The sequence below is a fragment of the Eurosta solidaginis genome, chromosome 5, assembly GCF_040869045.1.
Source record: "Eurosta solidaginis isolate ZX-2024a chromosome 5, ASM4086904v1, whole genome shotgun sequence".
Taxonomy (NCBI): Eukaryota; Metazoa; Arthropoda; class Insecta; order Diptera; family Tephritidae; genus Eurosta; species Eurosta solidaginis.
The window spans coordinates 266,567,202-266,594,758 of record NC_090323.1 but is presented as its reverse complement, the minus strand read 5'-3'; the positions used below and the strand labels follow the sequence as shown (position 1 = coordinate 266,594,758).

Below are 27,557 nucleotides of genomic sequence, written 5' to 3'. Positions count from 1 at the left end.
GTTGACTGATTCACCAACTATTTCCGAAATCGTTACTTACCTACAGGCTTACTGCCCACCAATCTCACCCACTATGTGGGATAATAACAAGATTCATCTCCGATATCAAAAGTGGCAGAGTTCGAATAGATACCTGCCAACTGCTCATCGAATCAGAGTTCACCAGTTATTCTTAGGTATCCGTCAACTTAATCGTTATTCTCCCTAGTTCCGGATAGCCTGATAGTCAAAATAGGGCTAAAAACTTCATTGTCAGCTCGGAAATTGTTCTCAAGTTTAACATCCGCATCCTCTCCTATCAAAAACCTGCCCTCATTATAATGACTAATTACCACTCTCCGCCGCTGTAAGTGTACCTTTTCAATAGGTACACTCCCAGATTTTGTTTTGCGTACGTAGCGTATAAATGACCTTACATATCCGGGACTTCGGTTCTTCCTCAGTTCTTACCCTTGTGCCGGTCTTACCCCGAAGCTTGCGGCAGAGTGATTCCTAGTCTTCTACCTCATGACATTTCTTTTATTTATACCTTATGACACAACTTTATTTTCCCTGAATTTTTCTTGTATTTTCTCGTATATTTTTTGTTGCCCTCCCTCCTAATACGGTTTCAGTACTGGTGTAAGTGTGTAAACTATATTTCAAAAAACAAACGAAATACAAGAGAAATACAACCTATTTCATTAAAAACAAACGAGCCAGCTTGTTTTTTGGTAGGTTTTTTTGGCATCCGGTCGGTTTTTCTTTATTTTTTCGGACAAATTAAAATTTTATATTTATTTGGAAAATATTGTGCACAAATATGTAACAAAAAATAAAGTTCTTGTAAAAAAAAAAACAACCAAACGATCGTGCGATGTTTTTTCGGCTATATTTTCCTAGTTTTATTGTGAAAAAATTTGGTAAAAAAAGAAATGAAAAAAAGTCAAAAATAACATGTCAACAATGTGGGCACATTGGCCTCCCTTGCTCTCGTTGGAAATTGTTTTTGCATTTTGATTTTGGATAAAGTTTCGTCAGTATTTTAAGCTTGGAGTCCAACCACAAATAAAGTAGTGTCATATAGGTATAAGAAATTTAAGAAATTTGGATCGATGTACCTCAGGGAAGATTAAGGCCGAACTTCTTTCCCATTGGTAGTGGGTTGCTTCTTAATTTTTTTATTAACTAAACGACTTTCATGATTAATTATTGTCAAATATGCTATTGACCCCTATATCCCTAGGGTACAGAGAATTTGCTATGGGTGCCTTTTTTGAAATTGATTAGCATTTCGCAAGTACGTTTTAGACACTATATCTAGATAAATACACTCAATAAAGGCCATGGTCGCGACAAGATATAGGCTCTGAGATATTCCACGAAGGATCTACCTTACGTTACAGAGAAAAGCAACTGCTTTTTTATCAGCGACCGCAGAGAATGAGATATTGCCGCAGGCGAATTCCGCGCAGTGGGCTAACGCAATAAAAACTCGTAAAACATTGGCAATTTCCTTTTTTTTTTTTTTGTTTACTAAATTGGTCTTAATAGTGCAGTAGTGATTACATACTTACTTGCTGATTCTTGTTGCTACTGCATCTGATAGTAAAAGATACAAAAATTCAAACGTACCTCAATCCAACAAAAACAAGGTTCGCATGTTGAGAGTATGTAGCAGTAAAAAAAATTCTGAGAAGATGAGCGCGGGCGTGCTCTGTTGGCCGGCCGTTGCTACAGATTTTAAATCTTTTTTCGTTTTCTTGCTTTATTAAATTTGTTTTTGTTGTAAGCGCAGCAAACTTCATGTCTCGCGCGCACTGCCACTGTTCACATTCGATCAACGCCAACTGTGGTGCACCCTCTTCAATTTCAATTTTTATGTTGTTTTTTTGTTGTTGCTTACAACGCTTCGAAGTATACGCTTACTGCCAGTTTGCAGCGATAATGATGATTGCACTAAAATTACGAGGCAACAGAAAAAGTACCGACTACCAGCTACCTGCTGCCAAACGACCTGCGCCAGTTCATTTACTACCTATCAACCATTCGCCAGCAACAATTTGCCGCATGCAACGTTGAGTTGCAACGCTGTTCAAGGAGAAAGTGTGCGTGTTCAGGCAAAAGGGCCGCTAACGTCGCAATGCCAATTACAATAATAACAACAAAAACAACTACAAGCATAATTTTACCACATTCCACATCTGATCGTTATAATTGCAAAGCTTTAGATCGGTCGATTCACAGATGCACCGCATTGAGTGCAGATGTGCCACCCGCTGCCACCATCGATATAACAAAAAAAAAAAAAAGCACAACATAAAAATACAACAACAGCGATTATTTAAAATTGCATAGTAGCACAAGCACTTGCGCACACACATACACATACAAATCGAGTGAAAAAAGTTTTCATCGTGCAACAGTCTGTCCGAAGGCTCATCAGTGGCACGTTATCCTCGGCAAGGAAACAAGAACAAGCACCTTAAAGTACAATTGAGCAAAAACAAATTAAAAAAAAATCGGAGGAAAAATCGGTGCGGGCGAAACTCAAATGAACGGTCTGCAAACATGCAACCCGCAATCTGCGATCGGCGTCGGCGGGGTAGCGCATTCATAAGTGCTTGACGATCAACGGCAGCAGCAATTTAATTTTTTTTACGTTGACGCTGCTGTTGCTGCTGTTTTGTGTTTGTTACTATAGACCAGCTGAATAGTAGTTATTTGCTTTGTTGTTGTTGTTACTTCGTATTTCGTTTTTTGTTTTATAAATACTGCCCGCTGTTAATTTTATGAATGAAATCTTACATTTTCAATGTTGCAACTTAAGTGTACGAGTATTTAGTCGTCATTATAAAAATTACTGCAGGCGTTGGTGGCTGCTGTGGAGGTCATTCAAGGTTATGCGATGAGTGGTTTTGTATCATAAAAAATAAGTACAGTATTCAATATTTGTTGGCATGTAAATTTTTTGTTTTGCGAAACCTTTTATGTTGTTCGTGCGCTGTGTAATGGAGTTGGAAGCGATGACAATTAGAAAACCATAAAATAGCTAAATTACTGGTAGAATAGCGGCAGGTGGTGCAAAATGCTTTTAATGGGTTCGTTTATAAATCAGCGCATTCTTAAGTACAAAGGAAACTAAACAGACGTACATATGTATGTATGCACTTGTATTTAGAGGAAAACGAATATTCTTGACAATATACATGAACGCAGTATTGGGCTCTCGTAACTCAAACCTTTGATTAGATACCCACATTTTTTTCCTAAATGCAGTATCTTTTAGACAATGCCTTAAGGTAGACAAGAAAGCCGTGTCAAGAAACTTATCTCGACCTATAGATTGTTAAGGCCCAAACACATTCGACTTTTGCGTCGTTTTGGCGCTGGTGGCACTTTGAAATAACGCACGTTGAAAGCTTTCCTGTCACATCAAACGCAAAAAACAAAACTGAAATTTTAATTTTTTGTCATCCAAAAAAATGTAAATAAGAAGTGCCTTTATTGGAGACAGCAAATATTATTGAAAATTTAATAAAGTTAATTGAAACCAGAATCAATTGGAGCAAAAATGAAAAGTTTAAAAGAAATAAAGTGATAAAGCTAGACAAATTTAAGTTTTTGAATTCCTTTTTCGTTACTTTGGTATTTCCGTTGCATTGACGGTGGATTGAGAATAAGACGTGTGTATTCAAAGTCAGCCGTTGACTCAACGTAAGCGCCAAAACATGGCAATTTTTATAAAATTTCCTTAATTAAATTTTTCTTGCTTTAATTTTCATGATTAAAGGATGAATTTCTGCAAATTTCATAACTGAAGCAATTCAAATTAGTCCCAAAAGTTCAAGCAATTTGAAAACTCGAAAACTTTTTTTTTCCAAATTTGCGATCTTTTAAATCAGAGCCATTGTGAAGTCACACAAGTGGCGAATGTTTGAAAAAACGTTCACAATAGTAAACAGCCTCGATCACCTGTTCAATCGCTGTTCGATTACTTAAATCATTTGCTCAATAGTGTTTTTCAAACATTTTTGTACACGACTGGTATATTGCATTATTTACATATTTTATAAGGTTTGCTTAACTGGCTGCTTACATTTAATCTACTAACTAAATTTTAGAAGTTAATATTAATATGTAGTCTGATTTTCTGTATACACATTTAAAAGAAAAGTTGATGTGAAACACAAATGAGCAGTTCACGGCAATTAAATTTAATAACCGCGGGCAAAAAATAAACCTTCCTTTCCTTCACTGGCCATTCGCAACAGCCGTTCTCCCTTTTAGCCATTATTTGACAAGTAGGTATGGCAATGGAGGAATATACTTGTATGTATGTATTCACAATGTTCAGAGCTCTCTGAATTTTTTTAAGTGTGCTGTTTTGAGGCCAAATAATATTTAATTAGGCGAAGTTTAGTTTATAATTCGTATTGATTTTTGATCTTGTCTATCTGCATACATTTTAAGAAGCTTTTGACGTCCAACTCTTCCCGCCACCCCTCTCTTCTTCTTCATGATACTTTTATTCACTCCTCCTCCTCTGTATTTCTCCTTTTCTGCGTCTTTTTCCCACACTCCTATTTCGCTTCATCTCTCCTTATGTCTCTAAGTATGCCACAGTTAGTCTCTTTCTCAGTCTCTTCCTCCTTCCCTATTTTCTCTTCTCTCTTGTTCTTCTCATACTTCTCCATCCCTTATTGCAAGTCCCAGAGGGTGGTGTTTTGTATTTGCATTAAAAAAAAAATAAAAAATCGTGTTCCTTTTGGTTACATTTAAAACATCACGGTGCATCGTAAGCACTTTCAACATATCGATGTTTGTCACTCAGACGAAATGTTAGTAACTTGAACAAGTAGAACCTATATTCTATTGATATTGCCTCATTAATCCCACACTTATCGCGGCGTCACAATATATGTTTTCATAATGATATGTTAAAAGCAATCTACACGTATATTTATGGAGAACGGCATCTTGGGCGACTAGCGCCATCCGAATAACAAAAGTTGTCAACCGTGAACTATTCATACATGTAAAGACTGAGAAGAAGATTTCGACATTTTTTTTGGCTATGGGTGCTTTCAACTTTTGCAGTGAAATTATTTTTCTCATTCTTTGGTACTTTTCCAATGTTTTTATACTCAGTTGAGCAGAGCTCACAGAGTATATTAAGTTTGATTGGATAACGGTTGGTTGTACATATATAAAGGAATCGAGATAGATATAGACTACCATATATCAAAATAATCAGGATCGAAAAAAAATTTGATTGAGCTATGTCCGTCCGTCCGTCCGTCCGTCCATTAACACGATAACTTGAGTAAATTTTGAGGTATCTTGACGAAATTTGGTATGTAGGTTCCTGAGCACTCATCTCAGATCGCTATTTAAAATGAACGATATCGGACTATAACCACGCCCACTTTTTCGATATCGAAAATTTCGAAAAACCGAAAAAGTGCGATAATTCATTACCAAATACAGATAAAGCGACGAAACTTGGTAAATGAGTTGAATTTATGACGCAGAATAGAAAATTAGTAAAATTTTGGACAACGGGCGTGGCACCGCCCACTTTTAAAAGAAGGTAATTTAAAATTTTGCAAGCTGTAATTTGTCAGTCGTTGAAGATATCATGATGAAATTTGGCAGGGACGTTACTCCTATTACTATATATACGCCTAATAAAAATTAGCAAAATCGGAGAAGAACCACGCCCACTTTAAAAAAATTTTTTTTTAAAGTAAAATTTTAACAAAAAATTTAATATCTTTACAGTATATAAGTAAATCATGTCAACATTCAACTCCAGTAATGATATGGTGCAACAAAATACAAAAATAAAAGAAAATTTCAAAATGGGCGTGGCTCCGCCCTTTTTCATTTAATTTGTCTAGGATACTTTTAACGCCATAAGTCGAATAAAAATTAACCAATTCTTTTGAAATTTGGTAGGGGCATATATTTTATGATACTAACGGTTTTCTGTGAACACGGACGAAATCGGTTGATGCCACGCCCAGTTTTTATACACAGTCGTTCGTCTGTCCTTCCGCATGGCCCTTAACACGATAACTTGAGCAAAAATAGATATATCTTTACTAAACTCAGTTCACGTACTTATCTGAACTCACTTTATCTTGGTATGAAAAATGAACGAAATCCGACTATGACCACGCCCACTTTTTCGATATCGAAAATTACGAAAAATGAAAAAAATGCCATAATTCTATACCAAATACGAAAAAAAGGATGAAACATGGTGAGGTAATTGGATTGGTTTATTGACGCGAATTATAACTTTAAAAAAAACTTTATAAAATGGTTGTGACACCTACCATATTAAGTAGAAGAAAATGAAAAAGTTCTGCAGGGCGAAATAAAAAACCCTTAAAATCTTGACAGGTATTACATATATAAATAAATTAGCGGTATCCAACAGATGATGTTCTGGGTCACCCTGGTCCACATTTTGGTAGATATCTGGAAAACGCCTTCACATATACAACTACCACCACTCCCTTTTAAAACTCTCATTAATACCTTTAATTTGATACCCATATCGTACAAACATATTCTAAAGTCACCCCTGGTCCACCTTTATGGCGATATCTCGAAAAGGCAAACACCTATAGAACGAAGGCCCACTCCCTTTTAAAAATACTCATTAACACCTTTCGTTTGATACCCATATTGCACAAACGAATTCTAGAGTCACCCAAGGTCCACCTTTATGGCGGTATCTCGAAACGGCGTCCACCTGTGGAACTAAGGATTACTCCCTTTTAAAATACTCTTTAACACCTTTCTTTGGATACCCATATTGTACAAACAAATTCTAGGGTCACCCCTGGTCCACCTTTGTGGCGATATCTCGAAACGGCGTCCACATATGGAACTAAGGATTACTCATTAACACCTTTCTTTTGATACCCATATCGTACAAACGCATTCTAGAGTCAACCCTGATCCACCTTTATGGCTATATCCCTAAATGGCGTCCACCTATAGAACTATGGCCCACTCCCTCATAAAATACTCTTTAATGACTTTCATTTGATACACATGTCATACAAACACATTCCAGGGTTTCCCTCGGTTCATTTTCCTACATGGTTATTTTCCCTTGTGTTGTCACCTTAGCTCTCAACTGAGTATGTAATGTTCAGTTACACCCGAACTTAACCTTCCTTACTTGTTCATAATTAAAAACTGCAATTTAACAAAAGAATAGGAGACGAAATATTTGGTATTTTAGTTTGCCCCACGATCTCACCACGATCCTCTTCTGAGAAATATTCTTCAACAAATTGTTTAGAAATTTATCTTTTTATTAGAAAACAAAGTTTCTCTTTTAGTTTAAAAAATCCCCTGTAGAGGGACATTCTAATAGCATGTTACTCAAATTCTGACTTTTGAACTGGGTCACCTGGCACTCTGCCAAATGGCGGAATTTATAGGTAATAGTACCCTATTTTCAGATTTGCGATTATTACTTTTATTGTTTTAAAACTGCGAACGCTTAGGGGACTTTCCTTTCACAATCAACACCAACCCAGTGACCCATTTTTGTACCGAAAGTGATTACCTAATAGAGAAAAAGGTGATTGATATTGTGTGATAGAAATATGCATAGAGAGACAACAAGAAGACTTTGGCGTGATTATTCAATTTTGTGAAAAGTCAACAGCCAACATATAGATACACAACTCATCCATCAACAGTGCGATGGCTGTTGAAGTGATTTTTTATAAAGCAGCTGTGATTTATCAGATTTCAGATAGCGTTCTGTCCACAAAGTATAAACGTTAGTACACATCCCCGACAATTGAGCTGCTCAAAAAAAAGTTTTTTAAATAAATAAATAAACGAAAATAAAATAAAAAAATTTTAAGCACTTCCTTTATATAAATGGACAAAAATCAGCGAAAAATGTCTCCTTATCTTCTTCTTCTCTTCTTAATATATAAAAAACACGTGTCACACAATTGAGGCCAACGGACTCCTAAACTACTGAAATGATTTTGAATTTGTTTTGCACCGCGTGTGTATTTTGATCTAACTTGAAATATAGGATAGGTGACTGGGTGACTAGGGTCTCGAGATATAGGCCAAAACGTGGACCCGGGTACCCCTAGAGTGTGTTTATAGAATATGGATATCAAATGCAAGCTGTTGATGAATCCTTTAGTAGAGGGTAATTTTCATACCCCTGAGTGACTAGGGTCTCGGGATATGGACCCGGGTACCCCTAGAGTTCGTTTATAGAATATGTTTATCAAATGAAAGCTGTCGATGACTGCTTTAGTAGAGGGTAATTTTCATACCCCTGGGTGACTTGGGTCTCGAGATATAGGCCAAAACGAGGACCTGGGTACTCCTAGGATGTGTTTATAGAATATTGATATCAAATGAAAGCTGTTGATGAGTGCTTTAGTAGAGGGTAATTTTCATACCCCTGAGTGACTAGGGTCTCGAGATATAGGCAAAAACGTGGACCCGGGTACCCCCAGAATGTGTTTATAGAATATGGATATCAAATGCAAGCTGTTGATGAATCCTTTAGTAGAGGGTAATTTTCATACCCCTGACTGACTAGGGTCTCGAGATATAGGCAAAAACGTGGACCCGGGTACCCCCAGAATATGTTTATAGAATATGGATATCAAATGCAAGCTGTTGATGAATGCTTTAGTAGAGGGTAATTTTCATACCCCTGAGTGACTAGGGTCTCGGGATATGGACCCGGGTACCCCTAGAGTATGTTTATAGAATATGTTTATCAAATGAAAGCTGTCGATGAGTGCTTTAGTAGAGGGTAATTTTCATACCCCTGGGTGACTTGGGTCTCGAGATATAGGCCAAAACGTGGACTCGGGTACCCCAAGAATGGGTGTATAGAATGTGGACATCACATGAAAGCTGTGGATTAGTGCTTTAGCAGAGGATAATTTTCATACCCCTGGGTGACTAAGGTCTCGAGATATAGGCCAAAACGTGGACCCGGGTACCTTAAGAATGGGTGTATAGAATATGGTTATCAAATGAAAGCTGTTGATGAGTGCTTTAGTAGAGGGTAATTTTCACACCCCTGGGTGACTAAGGACTCGAGATATAGGCCAAAACGTGGGCCAGTGAATGCCTACACAGTGTTTATACAATATGGATATCAAATGAAAGCTGGTGATGTGTGCTTTAGTACAGAGTAATATAATATCCCGAGACGGACTGGGACTGGGATAAGGACAATGACTGGGACTGAGACCCGGAATGGGACTGGGGCTGGAATAAAATACATGCCACCCTCTGGGACAGGCAAAAAGTGATGCAGAAGAATAAGAAAAATTGAGAGAAGAGAAAAGAGATAAGGAGAAGGAGATTGAGAAAGAGATATAATGAGACGAGGATGGAGATAGATGAAGCGAAAAAGACTGAAGAAGGAGTGAATAAAAGGATTAGGAAAAAGTGAAGAGAGGGCAGGGCAGATTCAGACGGAAAAAGATTATTAAAATGTATGCTGATAAGCCAAATTTAGGGCAGGACAACGTCTGCCGGGTCTTCTAGTATAAAGATATATTCTTGCTAAATTTTGATTTTTAGATTTTGACATAGAAATATCAAAAATATTCACGAGAAGTAAAAATATAAAAGTTGGTAGGAAAGGGGATATTATTAGTCAATCAATTGCGCTCCACCTTTATACTTTTACTTATCATAAATATTTTTGCTATGTCTATGTCAAAATCTAAAAATCAAAGTTTAGCAAGAATATGTCTTTATATAAGCGGACATTTTGCGCTGATTTTTGTCCATTTATATAAAGGAAGTGCTTAAAATTTTTATTTTCTCCTTTTCTTAAATTTTCTCGGCATCTTATCATATCTGTGAAGTTTTACAGTTGTAGCTCAATGGGAACTTACATAAAAATCAAACCCAAAATTCCCTCCGTTTCGTACGATTTTTCTAAATATCTTATCCCGTGCGCCCCCTAGCGACATTTTTGTATCGTGTCAATGGCTGTCATCGACCTGTGAATTAAGTTTGAAATTTCAAGTATCTAGCTCATCGAGACGTTTCTTAAAAGCTGGTTTGAAAATTTTCAAATTCTTATCTAATTATTTCGATCCGTGCGCCACCTAACGGATTTTTTTTCCTTTTGTTACATTGTCACAGTGTTCTAACCTATGTGTAAAGTTTCACGTTAGTAGCTCAATAAGAAGTTACTTAAAAATCGATTGTAAGATTTGTATGAAAAGCGGACAAGCACTCAACCGACCTAATATAAAGGAAGTAAAATACCAAAAGCATAAGCAAGCAACAACAGGTTGTTTTTAAAATATGCTAGTTATATTAACTATTTGTCAGGTTGGGGGTGAAACTAGGAAAAAGAAATACAATTGCGCTACACTGATTGCCTTGAGTGCGAACGCTGCTGGAAAAAAAATCGTGCAAAAACAATTCACACCAAACACCACCAAAGTCATTTGCTGGTTAGGTCGTGCTGGTGGCGCTCAACATGCAGCAGCCAACATTGAAACGCCTGCACGTGCAACTGATGAAGGAGAAAAAACAAGCAGAACTATTAAAGTTTCATTGAAGTTTTACTTTCATTTGTATTTCTTAATCTATGTTTGTGCTTATTTTATTCGCTATTGTTCTGCGCTATCGTTGTTGTAAAGATGAAAGGCATGAGATGCAACTCGCTGGCGCATGCGCAACACGTGGCCATAAACAGTAATCCGTATTGTTTTTGGTGGATGCATAAAGTTCATTTCTTGTCTCTTGTAGGTGTTGAGCTTACATATTTTTATATTTTGTTGGAATTCGGTATTTGTCCATTTTTATGCTAGTTAAGGCAAGCAAAAGGCCGCAAAGTAAATACAATAATAGCGGAAAGAGTGATAAAAGCTTGCACTGTGCTTGTGCTCACATCTTAGAAAAGTCGCCGCCACAGTTTTGCATATTGAAACAAGTGCAAAAAAATGCAAAAATTGTTTCATCGCTGAAATAAGGAAAAATATTATATCTCAATAAGGAAAAGCTTGATATGGTTAAAAAGAGCACATCATCAAAGTAAGCCCATAAAGTATGAGGCTCCATCGGCGCATGAGTGGCAAATATCTTTATCGAGGACTCATAGGGTAACAAAGAAACTCTTTGCTCACGAGGGATAGAAAAAATATCTAAGCCAAATTTGCTTCATGTCTTTTATGGTTGACTACAATTGTCCCAACAGCAGGTACTATGAGTAGTAGTATGTATATATACATGTAAGGCGCGATAACGTCCGAAGAGCTTTTTAGGCCAAACTTCCCTACCAATTGGCGGGACGGGACCTACTTCTTTTATGTCGACTCCGAACGGCATCTGCAAGGCAGATGAATTTTCACTGAGAGCTTTTCAAAGCATTAATACACTCGCAGTGCCTACCAAACACTGCCGACCCCGCTTAGACACATTTTCTTCTAATTGAAAAATATTTTTTCTAAAACTTTGATGTTGCTTTGCCCGTTACGTGAACCCAGGCGGACGACGCTACTATCACACCACGGCGATCTCCACTTAAATGACTACCATAAATGCTTACTAATACTGGGAGCCCTAAAATTTCATAGCAGAGCAGCTGCTAAGTAGCTGATGGCAAATGTCATGCCATAAGCAGAACAATAAAGGTAAAACCAACAACGGAGACATTGTCACATCGGCAAGTGCAACAGCAAAGCGAAACGTAAGAAATCGTGCCACTTAAATATAAACCAAAATTATCACGACTTTTGAAGGAATTTGTGCGCCCGTGCGAATATGTTTCTTTATGCTGATTTTTAGATTTATCTTACCGCGGCTAACTTTTAAACGAAATAAAAAGAGGTATTCAAAATAGAAAATGTAGTTAGAAAAGCCGAAAAAAAAAAAGATATAATTTCAATTTTTCCAGTTAGTTTCCGAATTTGGAATCCGCCAAAAAATTGTAGGAAGCGTTCCTAAAATTTGTAGTAAAAAAAAAGCACGAAATTTTAAAAATAAATTTGATTTGTGGGGTAGAAGCTATTCGGCCGTTCTAATGTAAATGAAAAGCTATAAAGTTTAAATTTTTTCTACGCGATTCGACATTTTAACATCATTCTCAGAAAGTCTATTTATTTTAAACAAGAAATATATATATATACATCACATATTTGGTGGTAAAAGAAACACTAATACAATATCATAAGACAAATTTATATATGCATGTCTTTGACAACAAATATTTAAGCGTTGTTTATGTTTCCCCCATTTACTTAAAATTAATTACATTACCTCGCTGTGACTTTCCAATGCCATCCTTTTGCTTTTCTTTGTGTGCATTACACGACCAGCGAAGCCTTTGAGTTTTTATTTGCTGCACTATCTTCTTATCTGTGTAAATCCTAGCTCATCCTTATACTTCTTTCGATACTCGTCGTTAGCATCACGAACAGGACCATAAATCTTCGGGAAAACTTTTCTCTTGAGCACAGTCAGCACCATCCCATTTTCCTTCAACACTATAAGTGCTTTCGGACCATACTTCACGCCAGGTATGATGAGCGACTTCTAGAGCGTAATTTTTGTTCGGCGAAAGAGCACTTTATTTTTACAATTACCTACTCAGTGCAAAGTACCCCTTTCTGGCAAGAATTATTATCCGTTACAGCTGGTTCTCATATAGACAAAGCACTCAGAGTTTCGAATTTATATTATTCAAAATGACTGTCAAGACGCGAGTGCATCGAATATTTCTTGGATGACAGAAAGTCGTGTCTTGTTATCATTTACCGCAAGACCCGCTAAATTTGCCCCGGCGTCATCCAGTCACCAGCGATTGTACACTATTTTAAAAGTATAGATTTGCTGCTAGAATTACATATCTTCTCGAGCGTAAGGCTAAAGAAATTGCAAGAAAAGTTGTCGGTCTATCTAAGTCGTCGAATGGCCCGAAAAGGTCGGTCTTTTTGGAGTCGGTGGTTTTACTCAGAGTCATCGAAGTCGACAAAAAGTTGATTCTCTTATCGTAGGTCTTCTCAGATCCGAGGCTATACTGATAAAGTCCAATCAGTTCATTGACTGTGGGCGTCAATAGTCCGCACTGCACGCTAAGTTAAACCTGAGCCCCTAGTAATTAAAAAAAATATAAATGTAAGGCGCGATAACCTCCGAAAAGATTTTAGGCCGAACTTCTCTTCTAATTTGCGTCGTGCTCATTTTTAATTTTTCCCACAAATTGGCAGGACGAGACCTACTCCTTTTATGCCGACTCCGAACGGCAACTGCAAGGCAGATGTTCTCACTGCGAACTTTTCATGGCAGAAATGCACTCGGAGTGCTTGCCAAACATTGCCGAGGGGCGACCCCGCTTAGAAACATTTTTTTCTTATTGAAAAACCTTGTTTCTAAAATTTTGATGTTGTTTTTGCCGAGACGTGAACCCAGGACCTTCGGTGTGGTAGGTGGAGCACGCTAACATCACACCACGGCGCACAGTGCCATTTTTGCATGATTTAGATGCGAAAAATTAATAACTCACTGAAAAATGGATATATTTTATTCAAGCAAAGTGTATATGTTTGTATGCGCTACCCCGCTCAGTGAGGATAGGCGAAGAGGGGGTGGGGGTTTGGGGGTTAAACCCCCTCCAAAAATTTTTAATTTACCCCAAAAAAAAACTTTCTTATAGCCTTATCGTGTTCTTTTGTTCACAATTTAACATACCTATATTTAAATTTCCTATCTTCTTCAAACCACGAAGCAAAATTTCCGAGAAAATTAACCATGGTGTAATTCACTTGAATCCATCTCATACAAAGTTTGTTAAAAAATTCAAACTTTACTGCAGCATTCATCATACAATCCCTCGTCTCTATTTACTCCCTCAGTAACACAGTACACACGTAGCCTAAAACGGCTTTATCCTTTTCCTTTGGCCACGTTTTGCAACCCACAACTCATACAACTCCCTCTTTGTGGTCGTCATTATATCAAAAGGGGGACCTACGGGGATGAAGAATCATTTGAGTTATATGCAATAGTATTGAGTTATTGTAGAAATTCAAAAATTATTGTGGTACAGCGTGGTTCAAACTTTTGGCAGGCTTTTCTTTTCATAAACTCATAATTTCGTAAAAAATAATATAATTACGTGTAGATTTTAAATAACCGAAAAATATTTTAGCTTTTGTTTCACCGCAAATTTTTAGTTAATTTTAAACCACGCGTTTTTTTAATTCTGGAAATTGTACTACTTAGCGCGTCATCAGCAACTCTCAGTTCGACAGCAGATTATTCAATGAAGAACAATAATTATAAGAAATGATAATTACTCTTTTATATTGTGGAGATTTTAAAAATAAACTGCATTCAAATTTCAAAAAACAAAAAAAATGACTTGAAAATCTTTAATTTTTTTGCGTCTAAACCAAGCAAAAATGCCACTGTGCGGCGGCCGTCGTTACAACATTACAATAATGCTACAAACTCACATACACACACGATTCAGATTCAGCGGTGTTGTTGTTGTTGTTGTAGCAGTGCTGGATTCACCGGGCAATTCCTGGCATAATGGTCCGCCGCCTTTTTGTGGAGTTCACTGAGGACCTTCTTGTGTTTTTTTTGCTTCATACGGTTGAGTTCTTAGGTGCCGTATTTCCTCATAATGCTTACGGAGATGACTCCTTAAGCCCCTAGGCGGTGTTGGCTCATAAATCAGATGTCTGTTGGGATACCCAGGTTTCTGGGTATTTAACAGGAACTGTTTGGTTGGCATCTCATGATGGGGAGTATTCTCTCCTCATTATGTAAATGGTGTTCTGGGGACATAAGAAGACAGCCGGTGGCGGTTCTGAGAGCAGTATTTTGGCAGGCCTGTAGCTTTTTCCAGTGGATAGATTTTAGGCTTGGCGACGCGTTGCATGCAATCGGCTGGCCAATTGCTTTGTATGTGGTAATGAGCGTTTCTTTTTCTTTTCCCCAAGTACTGCCAGCAAGCTTTTGAGGATTTTATTACGGCTCTGAATTTTCGGTACAATTGCGGATGCTGCTCACCAAAATGTAGATCCTGATCAAACGTCACACCCAAGATTTTGGGGTGTAGGACAGTCGGTAGCGTAGTGCCATCGACGTGGATGCCCAAGATGGTTGACATTTCGGGCGTCCATGTTGTAAATAAGGTCGCGGAGGATTTAGTCGGTGATAATGCCAGGTAGTGACATAATAATACAAAGAAAAACACGATCGGTAAAAAATGATTTTAATTGTTCGGGCATATGAAAGTGAAGAAAGGTAGAGGTCATTGTAGAGTTTCGCAAACTAATAAAGATATTAGTGAAATTAAAAAATTGAATTTGAATAAGTAAAACGTACCACAAGTATTCAGCTTTGCTCTAAATGCTTTCAAAAGATTGGGAAAGGTATAAGTCATGATTGCAACAATCCTAAAGAAAATTTGCTAAAATTAGTTGAACAACTTCCTGAAAAAAATCAAGAGCAAATTGCCAGTGAGATCATAAAAGATAAGTATGATAAAAATGGAAAAGCGTTGGAATTTTATTTAGATACAGGTGGTAGAAAAAGAAAATTCGCTCTTAATAATAATCTAAAAAAAGAGTTGTCTTTTAGTAATGACAGTTTATATAGCTTTAGAGTAAAAATCTCAGCATCACAAAATCAGATGAAGGTAATAACAGATTTTATAAGATGTAATGTAGGCAGAAAGTCGATTCCTAAGAGTTATAAATAGCATATGTCTCTTCAATCAAAAGTTCTAAGCAATTTATATAAAGTAAATTCGTATAAATTTGACTGTGAAGGTACAGCAAACAAGCAAGAACGGCCAGTCGTTTTTGCTAATGCTGAATAACTGCTTGATTCGGTTATATACAGTAGCAATTTGGTAAGAAATTGCATTGTAAAAGTTATGGCTGATTCAGGTCAAGGTTTTTTTAAGATTAGCTTAACAATCCTGCCTGAAAATTATTCGCCTAAATTAAATTGTACAAGTCCTCAAAATTACGAGTTTAGCTGAGATAATTCAAACGAATATGTTAATAGATCGCTTTACTCTGAAGGTGGCACTGTTGGAAAAAAAGTAAGTTGACTAGTGTCGATAAATTGATATTATTATGTATGTTTCACAAATAAAAGAAAGTTATGATAATGTTAAACTTTTAGTTTACTTAACAAAGGTTAATAATATTTCATTCAAGTTTGTTGCAGATTTTAAGCTTTTTTTAATAATTAATGGGCAGCAAACGGCAACTTCTATGTATCCCTGTCCATACTGTTTTGTTTCATTAAGAACTTTAAGAGGTATTGAAAGTGATAGTAACACAATGAGTTTTACGGATGCAACCGATGCTTCAGAAATAAGTAATTGTATGAAATTAAAAACTTATGGAAATCTACGACCTGATTATGAAAGGTATTGTCTTTCAAGTAAGAATAAAAAATTTAGTATGGAAAGTCACAGTACAGTCAATCCTCCTATTTTTGATGAAGATGACGTTGTTTATGTTTTACAAAAGTGTATTATACCTGAGCTTCATATTTTACAGGGTTTTGTAAACCACCTTTTCTGGAAGGGATTAGTTGGTCTTGTGGGTAAAGAGAAAGCTTTATTGTGGCCTAAAAAACTAAATCTGATTTCCAAAAACTACCATGGAGATGCATTCGAAGGAAATGCTTGTAGAACGTTATTAAAAGAGGCACACAAGTTATTAGATCTAGGAATATACGAAAAGATAGGTATTTACAAACTTATACCCTATGTTAATGCTTTCAAAGAAATGAACAAAATTGTCGATTGCTGTTTTAGATCTGGAAAAGATGGGAGCTTACTTTATACTCATATAAAAAATTTAGATTTTGCTTTGAAAAGCATCGACAAACTTACCGAAACACTATAAATTCATATAATTCTTTCTCACATTAAAGAAAGTTTACTTTTTATAGATAACAATAATGGATTAGGCTATTGGTCGGAGCAAAGCGGAGAGTCTATACGTCAATATTTTATGAAATTCTGGAAACGTTATAGTGTAACAAGTATTCAACATAAGTCTTATTCAACACAATTATTAAAAGCAGTAGTTGAATTTTCTTCTCTCCACTTATGATTCTACATAAAGACATAAAAATAAAAAAAACATAAAATAAAAAAAAAATACAAAAAAACAAAATAAACGAAAAAAAAAATTTAAAAAAGCAAAAAAAAAACCAAATGGGACCATATAACCACTACGTCCCCGTCGTTGGTCCTGGGTTCGGCTGAAAGTTGTTCGCAAATAAAATATCATGGAAATAACTTTACTAACAAAAAGTTGAGGGGAAAACGCTTACTTAAACAAACGGTATTAATACAGAGATTTTTCAACTAAATTGTTTGAGGGATTGAATAAAATTATATCTTTTGTAGAAATTAGCTACATTTGCAGTGAAAATTATCCGTGTTGTTATGTGAAAATATTAAAAAAAATTCAAGTGATTTTAAATGTCCAAACAATGTGAAAACTTTCTGCGATAACCGATTTCGAGTCCATTTTAGTCAAACTTTCGACTGCTTCAGGCACACCGTGCATATATGGCACAACCAATTTTTAAGAAATGAGGTTTTTTGGTCATATCTTCCTTAATTTGTCAGATACAAGCTACAAACTTCGTATACGTACGTATTGTTCCGAGTAAGTGATGGTCATAGCTATCTCATACAGATAACAAGAAACATGAAACTTTGTGTGAGAATTACCAGAAAATTTTTTTTAATTTTATATCTTTTGAAAATGAAACATTCGTATATCTGTTCTCTCTATATTACACATTTCATACTGCCGATTACTTATTTGAATATAACGAATAGGATAAAATTAATGAACTCCTGAATGACATGAAAACTTACTTTTTTTTTGCTTTTGTATATGATTGAGGCTGGCAGCAGTAAAGTTCACCTAACAGCAGGTGCACTTAAACGATTCCATTGTATGATTATTATGCAGTTGACAATTGTGTTGTGTTGTAAAGTATGTTTTTTATTGAGTAGCCGTCGATGGTTGCATGAATGAATGCAATTAATATATATTAAATAAAATACTTACTAAATCATTTAGATAAAATCTTTAATATTGCTTGCAGCTGAGTCATTGCTGCATTAATAGTATTTTTAATTTAAAATAAAAATATTTATTAACAAAACAAAATTCAGCTTAGTTTTTAATTTCAATTTATGCTTCAAAGTTTTAACCAACTTTATTAGTGCGCTTAACATTTAAGGTAAGCTAATGTTCCACTCACGCCAACCACAGATTTATGGGTAACTTATTAGCAAAACTCACGGGTATATCAACAGTTGCATTGTCACTTTAAAATCATCACGCGCACAGCTGCTAATAATCTCGGCAAACACATCTACTGGGTGTTCTTTCAGCGGCTTCGACTAAATTTCAACAGATGAACCAGCTTTGTACGTAGCACGTTTCATAGACCACACCGATGTAAAGCTCGACTTTTCATTGCATTTGAGTGAGGTAACAAAATATTTAGTGCTAACTACAAATGCCACATTTGTATGTGGTTAGTAAGTAGTAAATGTAAAATTATTAAACCGCAATCAGTGCATGAAGGAAAAATATCTTGATCGAGAATAAAGATATTCAAAGGCATATTTAATATACATGATTTGATGAAAAATCCTCATTAAATATTATTAAATATTGGAGGTTGGAGCCGTGTGGGTAGCCACTGAACACCTGGCTGGGCCGCTCCGACATTGTGGGTTTAAGGGAAATCTGGAGGATTTCATTAGCAACATCTGACCACTGTGAAGAGTGGCTGCAAGCAGGAAGACGTCTTTGATCAAGCAGCTTGGTACCCCCTACGTAAAACCACACTCCAATGAAAATTCTATACAATAAAAAAAAAGACTACCTTTTACTGATGACGACCAATGTAACAGCTTAAAGAGCGCGCACCTGGAATGTCCATTCTCTTAAAAGGATTTGTGCAGTTGCCTGGCTGGTTGATGTCCTCGTGAAGGCAAAAGCTTAAATCACCCCTCTCCAAAAGATGCGATGAACGAAGTAAGGAAAAAAGACGGTTAAATGTGTGACTTTTACTGGAGTGACCAAATTTTGTAATTTTTTTCAAATTTTCGTACTGAAGACGCTGCCCGAGTAATTTATCAAATACGTAGTTTGGCATTTATTACGAACGCAAAATATTTGCTTATATGTTTTAACCATAATATAAGAAAGAAAGTCCAGTGGCAGTTGTTAATCAGTAATTCGGAGGGCAACCTCCTAAGCGTTAAAAAATAAATTTATTTACCGATATTCTTCTCAGCCTATCAAAGAGACACCGCCACAGTCAACGCTCAAATTGTAGAGGTGGGTGTATGGCCCCAGCCAAAACCAACCCTTTCAGAGTACCACTTATAGCACCCAAAAGCTTAAAAAGCACCCAACATGTCGCGTTGCTTCAGTACATCCGAGTCTTCTATCCTAAAATTCACTTCACTTTTGACGCCTTGAAACCCCTAACCATCAAACGGCTATTAATTGTTAGATTCGGTCAAACCAAGCGGATATCTTCCGAATTCGGCCCATTATTTAATAAAATATTCACATTTCATAAGAAAAAGTGTGTTAAAATTAAAGTGAACATCGCCGAGCATCCACGATATCAAAGCCGATAAATATATACAACACCTCCCCGCATCGAATAATATAAATAAAATAAAGAAACGACTCAAGCAACCAACAAGGCGATCAGCTCATAAGCTTCATGTATTTCAAAACTTTCCCTTACAACAAAATCCCTGAGACTTAAATGGGTGCCTTATGGTATGCCTTCGATTTTGGTATTACGGTTTCGTGAAGGGGTATAACAATGAAACACATCTGAGCCCATATGATGAACCACGATGCGATAGTGAAAACGATTCCAAAGCTGTCAAATTTATAACATGTTTGTTCAAATGCAAGAGAATTTCATTAGAAAAACTCTCAGTAAGAACTTAGAAATGTTCTCAAATTTGAGATTTTTTTTCGAAAACGTCGTTTAGAATGGTAAGCATAATTTCAGTTATAAAATTCATCGTCATTTCTCCTACAAAAAAAAAAAAAAAAAGAAAAAAAAAATTCGTCTGTCGAAATTTTATAAAATTGCCACTGCTGTTTTCATGCTCGCTTCTGTATGTATCAGACTGTCATCGTCATTGATATTTGACTGCATTACTCCCTCCACCCTCATTGTAAGCTTATCTTCCAGCTCTGTTTGTAATCCAAAATAGAACATTTTACCTATTATGTCTATTTACCGTTCCGCACTTGGCAATTAGCGCCTGGCTGATATATTTCATGTACTCACTCTAATTAATACTTCAATACACTAATTGCCAGACACCCGCACAATACAAAAACATAATAAATATAAACAAAATAAAGGTGAGTAGACAAATTCTAATTTCTTTTAAATATTCAAAAAGTAATAAGTTGCTGTTTGTATTGTAACTGTACTTATTGACCACGTCTGCTCATGGAGTTATTGGTTACCAAATGAAGCGTAAGGTCAGTAGCAATATTGGCACAGTTGGCAAAGACTACAGCATTCCAAATTTGCTTGGGTGGTGGAAGTTTCCTCGTACCGAACAGAGAAACAATTCAGGCGCAAACACATTGCATGTTTGAGTCGTTTTTATGCTTATCTTGCGTTAACAGCTGACTTCGAACACACGTGTGTTTATTACCATGTCAGCAATCCGCAAACAACGCGATAATATGATTTGTTAGTCCATTATCTGTTTTGTCTTTAAATTAAAATTTTTTTTGTGCTGCATTTATGGAACATAATTTCTTTCACTTTTAAAAATATTTTTGTTTGCTATCTAAAAGAGTTTTTATTTGTATTTTCCCTTAGGACAAAATATCAATTATCTGAATTCTTTTTGCGTTCATTTTGGCTCGATATCTTTCAACCTGCGTTTTTTCAAAAAGACTCCAGCGCAAAAGGTCGAATGTGTTTGGACCTTTGGGGGGTTCACAAAGTTTTATAGCATTTCATATATTTACGACAATTCCTAATTATCTTAATATTTTGTTCCGCAGTGCAATGGAGCCAGTCGGATATTCTAGATTTGAACAACCATTCACTAATGCTGGCCAATCCCATGATTTTTGTGGAACTACGTGATCTGTGATTTCAGCCTCCCAGTCACAGCGATTTTTCCTGGACTGTGGTCATATCAGAACAAATACCACTACAACATGAATCAAATCTTTAGTTTTGCTTGCTGATTGTATTGCGAATAAGTAGTACCACTAGATTTGACAAAAGCGCTTCAGAACAGCCTCTGCAAACGACCTCTTGAGAGGGCTTAACATAAAAGGGTGATTTCTCTAGTGTTGTAGGCGCTATTGTCAGTTGCGAACTCAGCCATTACTTCATCGAAATTTATGTTTTGTGTTGCCTGGTGTTCGATGGCTAAGCCGCGATTGGGTCATTGTTGCCCGCAAATAGTTTTTTATTAATATTAGTTTACTGAAACTTCTCCCACATTAAGCTACGGACACACAAACCGTCATGAACAATTCATAAGATGAGGAAGAGATTCTGTAAAATCCCATTCTTATTCTTGATAAAACGTTAATGAATTCATTCTTTATATCTGGTGTCAAATATGATACTTTTAAAGCTTTATCTTCCCCCAATTTCATCAGGTTTTCTTTCAACACTACATCATACTTTGACAATAGTTTTACTAATTCAAAAAAATTGCCTTTATTTTTAGAATCTTTTCCTTCATCATGTCCACGAAACGCCAAGTTTTTTTTAGCCAGAAAAAAAGTTATATCCAGTAATCTCGTCAAAAGATGCTTCCACTTCTGCTTTTCTATATCCATCAATTGCAAAGCAGCACCATCTATTGTTTTATTCAATTTTAGGCTCATTCCTAAAGTTTTCTTTTTCTCAAGATTTTCTAAATTGTCATTTGAATATTCGTGGTCAGCTGCTTTCGGATTTAATTTCCACCACTTTTGAAATCCAGTCGAGAATGTTCCCGCATTGGTATTATTGGCCACAGTAAATAAACGACAGTAGAAACAGTACAGGTTATTAGAGCTGATGGAACAAACCATCCATGACCGTAGGATTTTTTCACCATTAGGCATAATTTTATAAAACCAATCTTTTGAGAGATCACGAGCGTCAACTTTTATTTTGGTTCCGTGTCTAGAAACAGTAGCAAATTGTCCTTCTTTGTTTTGGAAATATTCACTTCCATTTTTTATTATTTCAATGCGAACATTGTAAGGAACAGGAATACTCAATTCTGACACATAATTTAATTGAGGAAATGGTTCATTGGTAACATAAAAGTACTGTTACAATTATTTTCAGATGACCTGATATTATCTAAATCATCTCTCTTGTTTGACTTTCTTTGGCTGAAATTCACTTTTTTTTTGGATATATGCACTCCCCGGGGTATTTTTGACTTGATGTTTGTTTCTTACACTAAAACAAAAAGCCAGTAGTTATGGTCTATAATGTGAGGGTATTTTCTCATAAACTAGCTAAGCAATATGAAACTAAATTATAAAATTACATATCTTGCCTGTAAAATATTCAGCGTTACAATCTTTTGCGGGAATCCGCGAATTATACATAGAGCTGAGCTAGTTCTAGTTGGGGAATCATAGAAAAAGGAATATTTTTGCTAGCGATTTTTTTGTTTGTACATTGTTCTTAAAGTTGAGATACTGGGCGGGTAGCGTTCTAACTGGGAATAGATAATACGACTATAACAAATCACTAACACACCTATAAGAAACCGTTAGCTTTTCGAAATCAAATCGATAGCTAATGAAACATTCTACGGCTACACTTACCTTGTATAATCCCCCATAAAGCATACCTGACTACGCTTATGTCTTCACTTACCTAACTCTTACATTCTGGCTTCCCCCATACCATGATCAAAGTTAGTTCAATTCTTGCCAAGAAAATATATTCTAGGATGCGTATTCGGGATTATATGTCTGCGGTTAATCAGGAAAACAACTATGAAATGATCCCAAAATTATATTGAAATAGTTTTAAATCGACCCGAAGAGACTCCGAAGTGTTTTCAAATTGGTCTCGAACAGTACAGAGATGATACCCAAAATATCTAAGCTATCTTAAAATGGTCGCGAAAACCCATGCATGGCCGAAAAAAATTGGAAATTAAAAACAGGTTAAGCTCGTTTTTTTTTTATTTAAGCTCGTAAAAATTATATTTAATACTATATAATTATATATGTACACGTTCGTTTAATAAATTAGCTATAACTTTTCCATTCGTATTCTCGTTATTAAGTTCGCGTTGTTATTTTTTAAATTGTTGTTTTGTTTTTCGTAAATTGAAGTTTCATTATGAAATCCATTAGTAATGTTTCTCGGTGATCTTAACTTTACCGAATTTGCCATGAAGAGCGTGGCGGGCAAAGGCAAGAATGTTACCGTGATGCGCATCTCCTGGGTAAACTTTATGCACCACAGCGGCATGAGTGTGATGATGATGATGGGAAGGTACATGATGTACCAAAGCAGCATGATGATGATGATGATCGACAAAATGGGCATGATTATCAACCAAATGAGCATGATGATGATCATGATGATGCAACAAAGGACCATGGTAAGCTTCAGCATGATGTAAATCATGAGCATGTAAATGCTCATCATGATGATTATCCTGATGTATTACATGGTGATCAATCACAGGTCTGACATAATGCAAGAAATGATGAGGTTCATGGTGGACAACTTTGGTGACATGATGCACTGGCTCCACATGATGTATGGACTCATGATGCACAATTTTTGCAGCAGCTGCAGTATGGTGCACATCATGATGAGCATCATGCACAATAGGATGTACATCAACATGAGCGCTATGTTCGTCATGATGATAGACAGGATGTGAATCGATATGATGCGAATCACCGCTGGCATCAATTACAATGGACGATGAGTGACCAAGATGAATGCCGCTTCCATGTGGTATATCTACGTGGTGTTCACCATCCAAAATGTGTGCATCGTGCCCGTGATGTGATAGATAACCGGCATTAGTGGAGGCAATGACTAGGACCAAAAGACAAATCACAGGCTGTGAAAAAAAATAAAAATAAAATTTATATGTGTATGCATGTAATTCAAATTCTATGTAATATTGATAAAAATATAACTAGGCGACTCGCTCAAACTCGCAAATGCCTTGTATCCATAACAATTAATTTTCAAGAGAAATTGGCTAGGTTTTTAAGACATACCCTAATCTTAATGAGTTGATATAATATATGGAAGGGCGATCTACGGAATGGATCTGTCATCGTACTAATGGCGGTGGTCTTTAATTTTGAACATGCTTATATTAGCTTCATTTGTGTATTTGCATGTATGTAACTCTCCTTTGATTATACCATATAAAAAAATGTTACGTATACGTACCAGTACCCGTCTTTTCCTGTGGTACAGATACGTTTGCGTGTAGTTGGTTGTTTTTTAATAAAAATTTAATCATGGGAAAAAAATATAAATGTTGTCGATATGTTAGTTTGCACGTTTTGATGTCCAGAGGTGCGTACTGTATCTCAATCATGCCTGAAAGATGGAGCATGTTTGAATCAAATTCGGCAATTAAGTGGCCAATAATCTGCAAGTCAATGGCGTTATTCTTTTGAGAAAGAAGACCCCCTAAAGGCTTAGGAAACGCTAATTTTTAAATATTTTTGTGACGCAATCAGTCCCGACCGTTCTGATATACTCAAGTGAAATTTTGCACATGGATAGGCAAGGGCAGGAAGGTCCTACTGCCTTTATTTTTTTTTCCTTTGGAAAAAAGGAAGAACGTTTTCTTTCCAAAAATTTCTTATCGTTATTAGTCAAAGTCAAACGGAGAATAACTCTTGCCAACAAGTGCTATTGTGTAAAGTCCTCTCTCAATGAACAAAAATTACAATGATGTGCGACTTGTACATCATACCCGTCCAGATGTATGAGATAGCTCTTGAAGTGTGCGAGAGAAAAGTTTTCCGACAGATTTATGGTCCTGTCCGTGATACTAACGGCGAGTAACGAAGGAGTTATAATGAAGAGCTGACATCCACCGGTATTCCAAATTAGCGTCAGCTTCGCGAAACAGGGATAGGTGGCATGACTTGTTACGAAATGGCTAAAATCGCTTAGGCGGTTAAGCGCCAATTAATGCTGATGACGATTAATCGAGATCTTAAAATTTTTGAAAAGTGGTCAGTGCGACTTGACAACACCCCCTTCTCACTGTGAAATATTATTTTCAAATTGTTAAAACTCTGGCTCTATTTGTCCTAGAGTAATCATATTTGGAACTTGGTCATATAAATCGGGGCCAACTCATTGTAGCTTTTTATAATTATTATTTCCGGCGATATGGTACTTGTTTTTGATAAGAATAAGGGACTTTTTTGGGATCGTTTCAAAACATTTTGAAGGTAATTTGCAGATGGTTTTAAAGATTATCTGGCGAAGATCCTGGATTAACGACCCGGGCAAAGCAAGATTAAAAATTTATAAACAAGTTTTCCAATTGAAAAAAAATAATAAGCGGGATCGCAGTGACTTGGAAAGCACGAAGGTTGTCGTGGCTTGCATTTATTTTTTTTTTTGATGATTTCCGAACTCTTTCGGAATTATTTGCGAACTATTTTGGGATTTACTCCGAATATTTCGGAAAATTCTACGAATTATTTGCAAATCATTTTTGAAAGTCATTTCTAGGGTATTCCGTGTTTCTTTCTGAAACCACTGTAAAATAAATTTGTGCTTATCCACCGGTAATTTCGGGATCAATTCCGCACTTTTTCCGCCCGCGAATAATTTCGTTATTATATCCGGATAATTTCATGAATTCAATATTGTTTTCGGAGTAAATTACATTTGATCGTTCCGGAGCGATTTCAGGATTATATCCGGGTGGTTTCTGAGATGCTTTTGGAACTTGTATAGAAATAATTTGGGAAACTTTTTGAATTCCCTGAATATTTTTTTTTTTTTTATTTTCTAAAAGATCATTTTGTGGCTACCTGGCATTCATTTTGGGAAAATTTTTCCATCCATTCAGGCTATCACCCGAACAGTATATGACTATTCTGGAAATGTTTTCGATTTGCAACAGTTGGTTTGGATCTGGTTTCACAATTAGCTTAAAAATTATTTGGGAACTGTTTCGAGATTGACTATCAAATTTTTCGGAAATCAAGCTTAATTATTGTGGAATCTTTTGTGGTCTAGTTCGGGTTCATTTTTGAGGCCACGTTAAGCGCATTTTGTTTATATCTATCGTATTTTATATTATATATTTAGGCATTCCTTCGGCCTTCTTTACGATATTTGCATGACCATTGGGATCATTTTTGGAATAATTTCAATTTTCGAATCATTTCCGGACTACAACCATGGCTCTTTCAAAGCTCATTTCGGGGCTATTTCATTAGGAGTTTGCTACGTGTTGGTGCAACATATTTCTAAAGACTTACTCGGTATATTCAATTCTGTTGTGATAAATATGGACGGAATTATGGTTTAGAGTGAAAGTGTTGGTATGAAATATGAAAATTTGTACAGTGAGAAATACTTTCAAGGACAGCAAATCTCCGAGATTTTGTACAACTTCACAAAAATCCCTTAATTTTAAGTGCAAATAGAAAATAACTCAGCGGAAATGATTTGTTTTATGAAAAATGCCAAGGATACTTTGTTGCAGGAAATAGTTCTTATATTGTTCTACTGCGTTTTCAGTGCCAAGGAAATAGTTATAAGTAACATCACAGCCCCACGGAAATCACCACTAGATTCGCCATTGTTTCCAAATATTTTGATATGTTACGTACGAAGTTAGAAATCATGGGTCTTCGATCTTGTCCCACAGAAACTTTATGTTATTTTATATTGCGCAGAAAAAACTAAAAAAAAAAAACACACACTCACAAACACAATACTTTTTCAATTCAGGATAATTTTTTCGTAATAATATCTAACTGGTGCTTGTTTAAACTTCTCTCATTTGTATTACACTTTTAGGCAGCTGAATAAATACACACCTTCATTACTAAGATTTCACGCTTGGTTTCAATTGAAACAAAAGGTTTAAGACACGAACGCGAACACCGACTTTACTGTCGTACGAAATGAACTCAACTGATAATTAATTTCATGCGCCCACGCATTTTTATACACACTTTGGATTTTTTTAGCAACATATAACATTGTGACACTCGAAATTATGTTGTTGGCATAATGGTTTTTGCGAAATGTAATCGGCGCTAGTAAAAATATTTAGTAGTTTTATACAACTTACACGAAGCTGATATCGAAAAGAGCATGCGCTCTTAGATTCTTCATAAGCAGTGCGCGTTGCGCCGCCACAAAGCCCTAGAAAAGGCGTAAGTCCATTCGAACAAAATGCAAAGCACGCACCTCCTAGCACTCGCCAACGTGTGGGCGCTTGCAATCTTTCAGCAGTGTATATGTGTGTGCGTGTTTAT

The 27,557-nt window shown here is 36.1% G+C and overlaps 1 protein-coding gene across 1 annotated transcript; it reads right to left on the bottom strand.

Moving 5' to 3' along the window:
- Nucleotides 1–23,374: 23,374 nt before the first annotated feature.
- On the bottom strand, nt 23,375–27,246 carry LOC137251784 (uncharacterized). The gene is made up of 2 exons (XM_067786596.1): nt 27,114–27,246; nt 23,375–24,142 (listed from the first exon to the last, which is right to left on the bottom strand). The coding sequence occupies exons 1-2, from the start codon at nt 27,117–27,119 to the stop codon at nt 23,414–23,416; spliced, it is 735 nt and encodes a 244-aa protein (XP_067642697.1). The 5' UTR covers nt 27,120–27,246; the 3' UTR covers nt 23,375–23,413.
- Nucleotides 27,247–27,557: the final 311 nt, after the last annotated feature.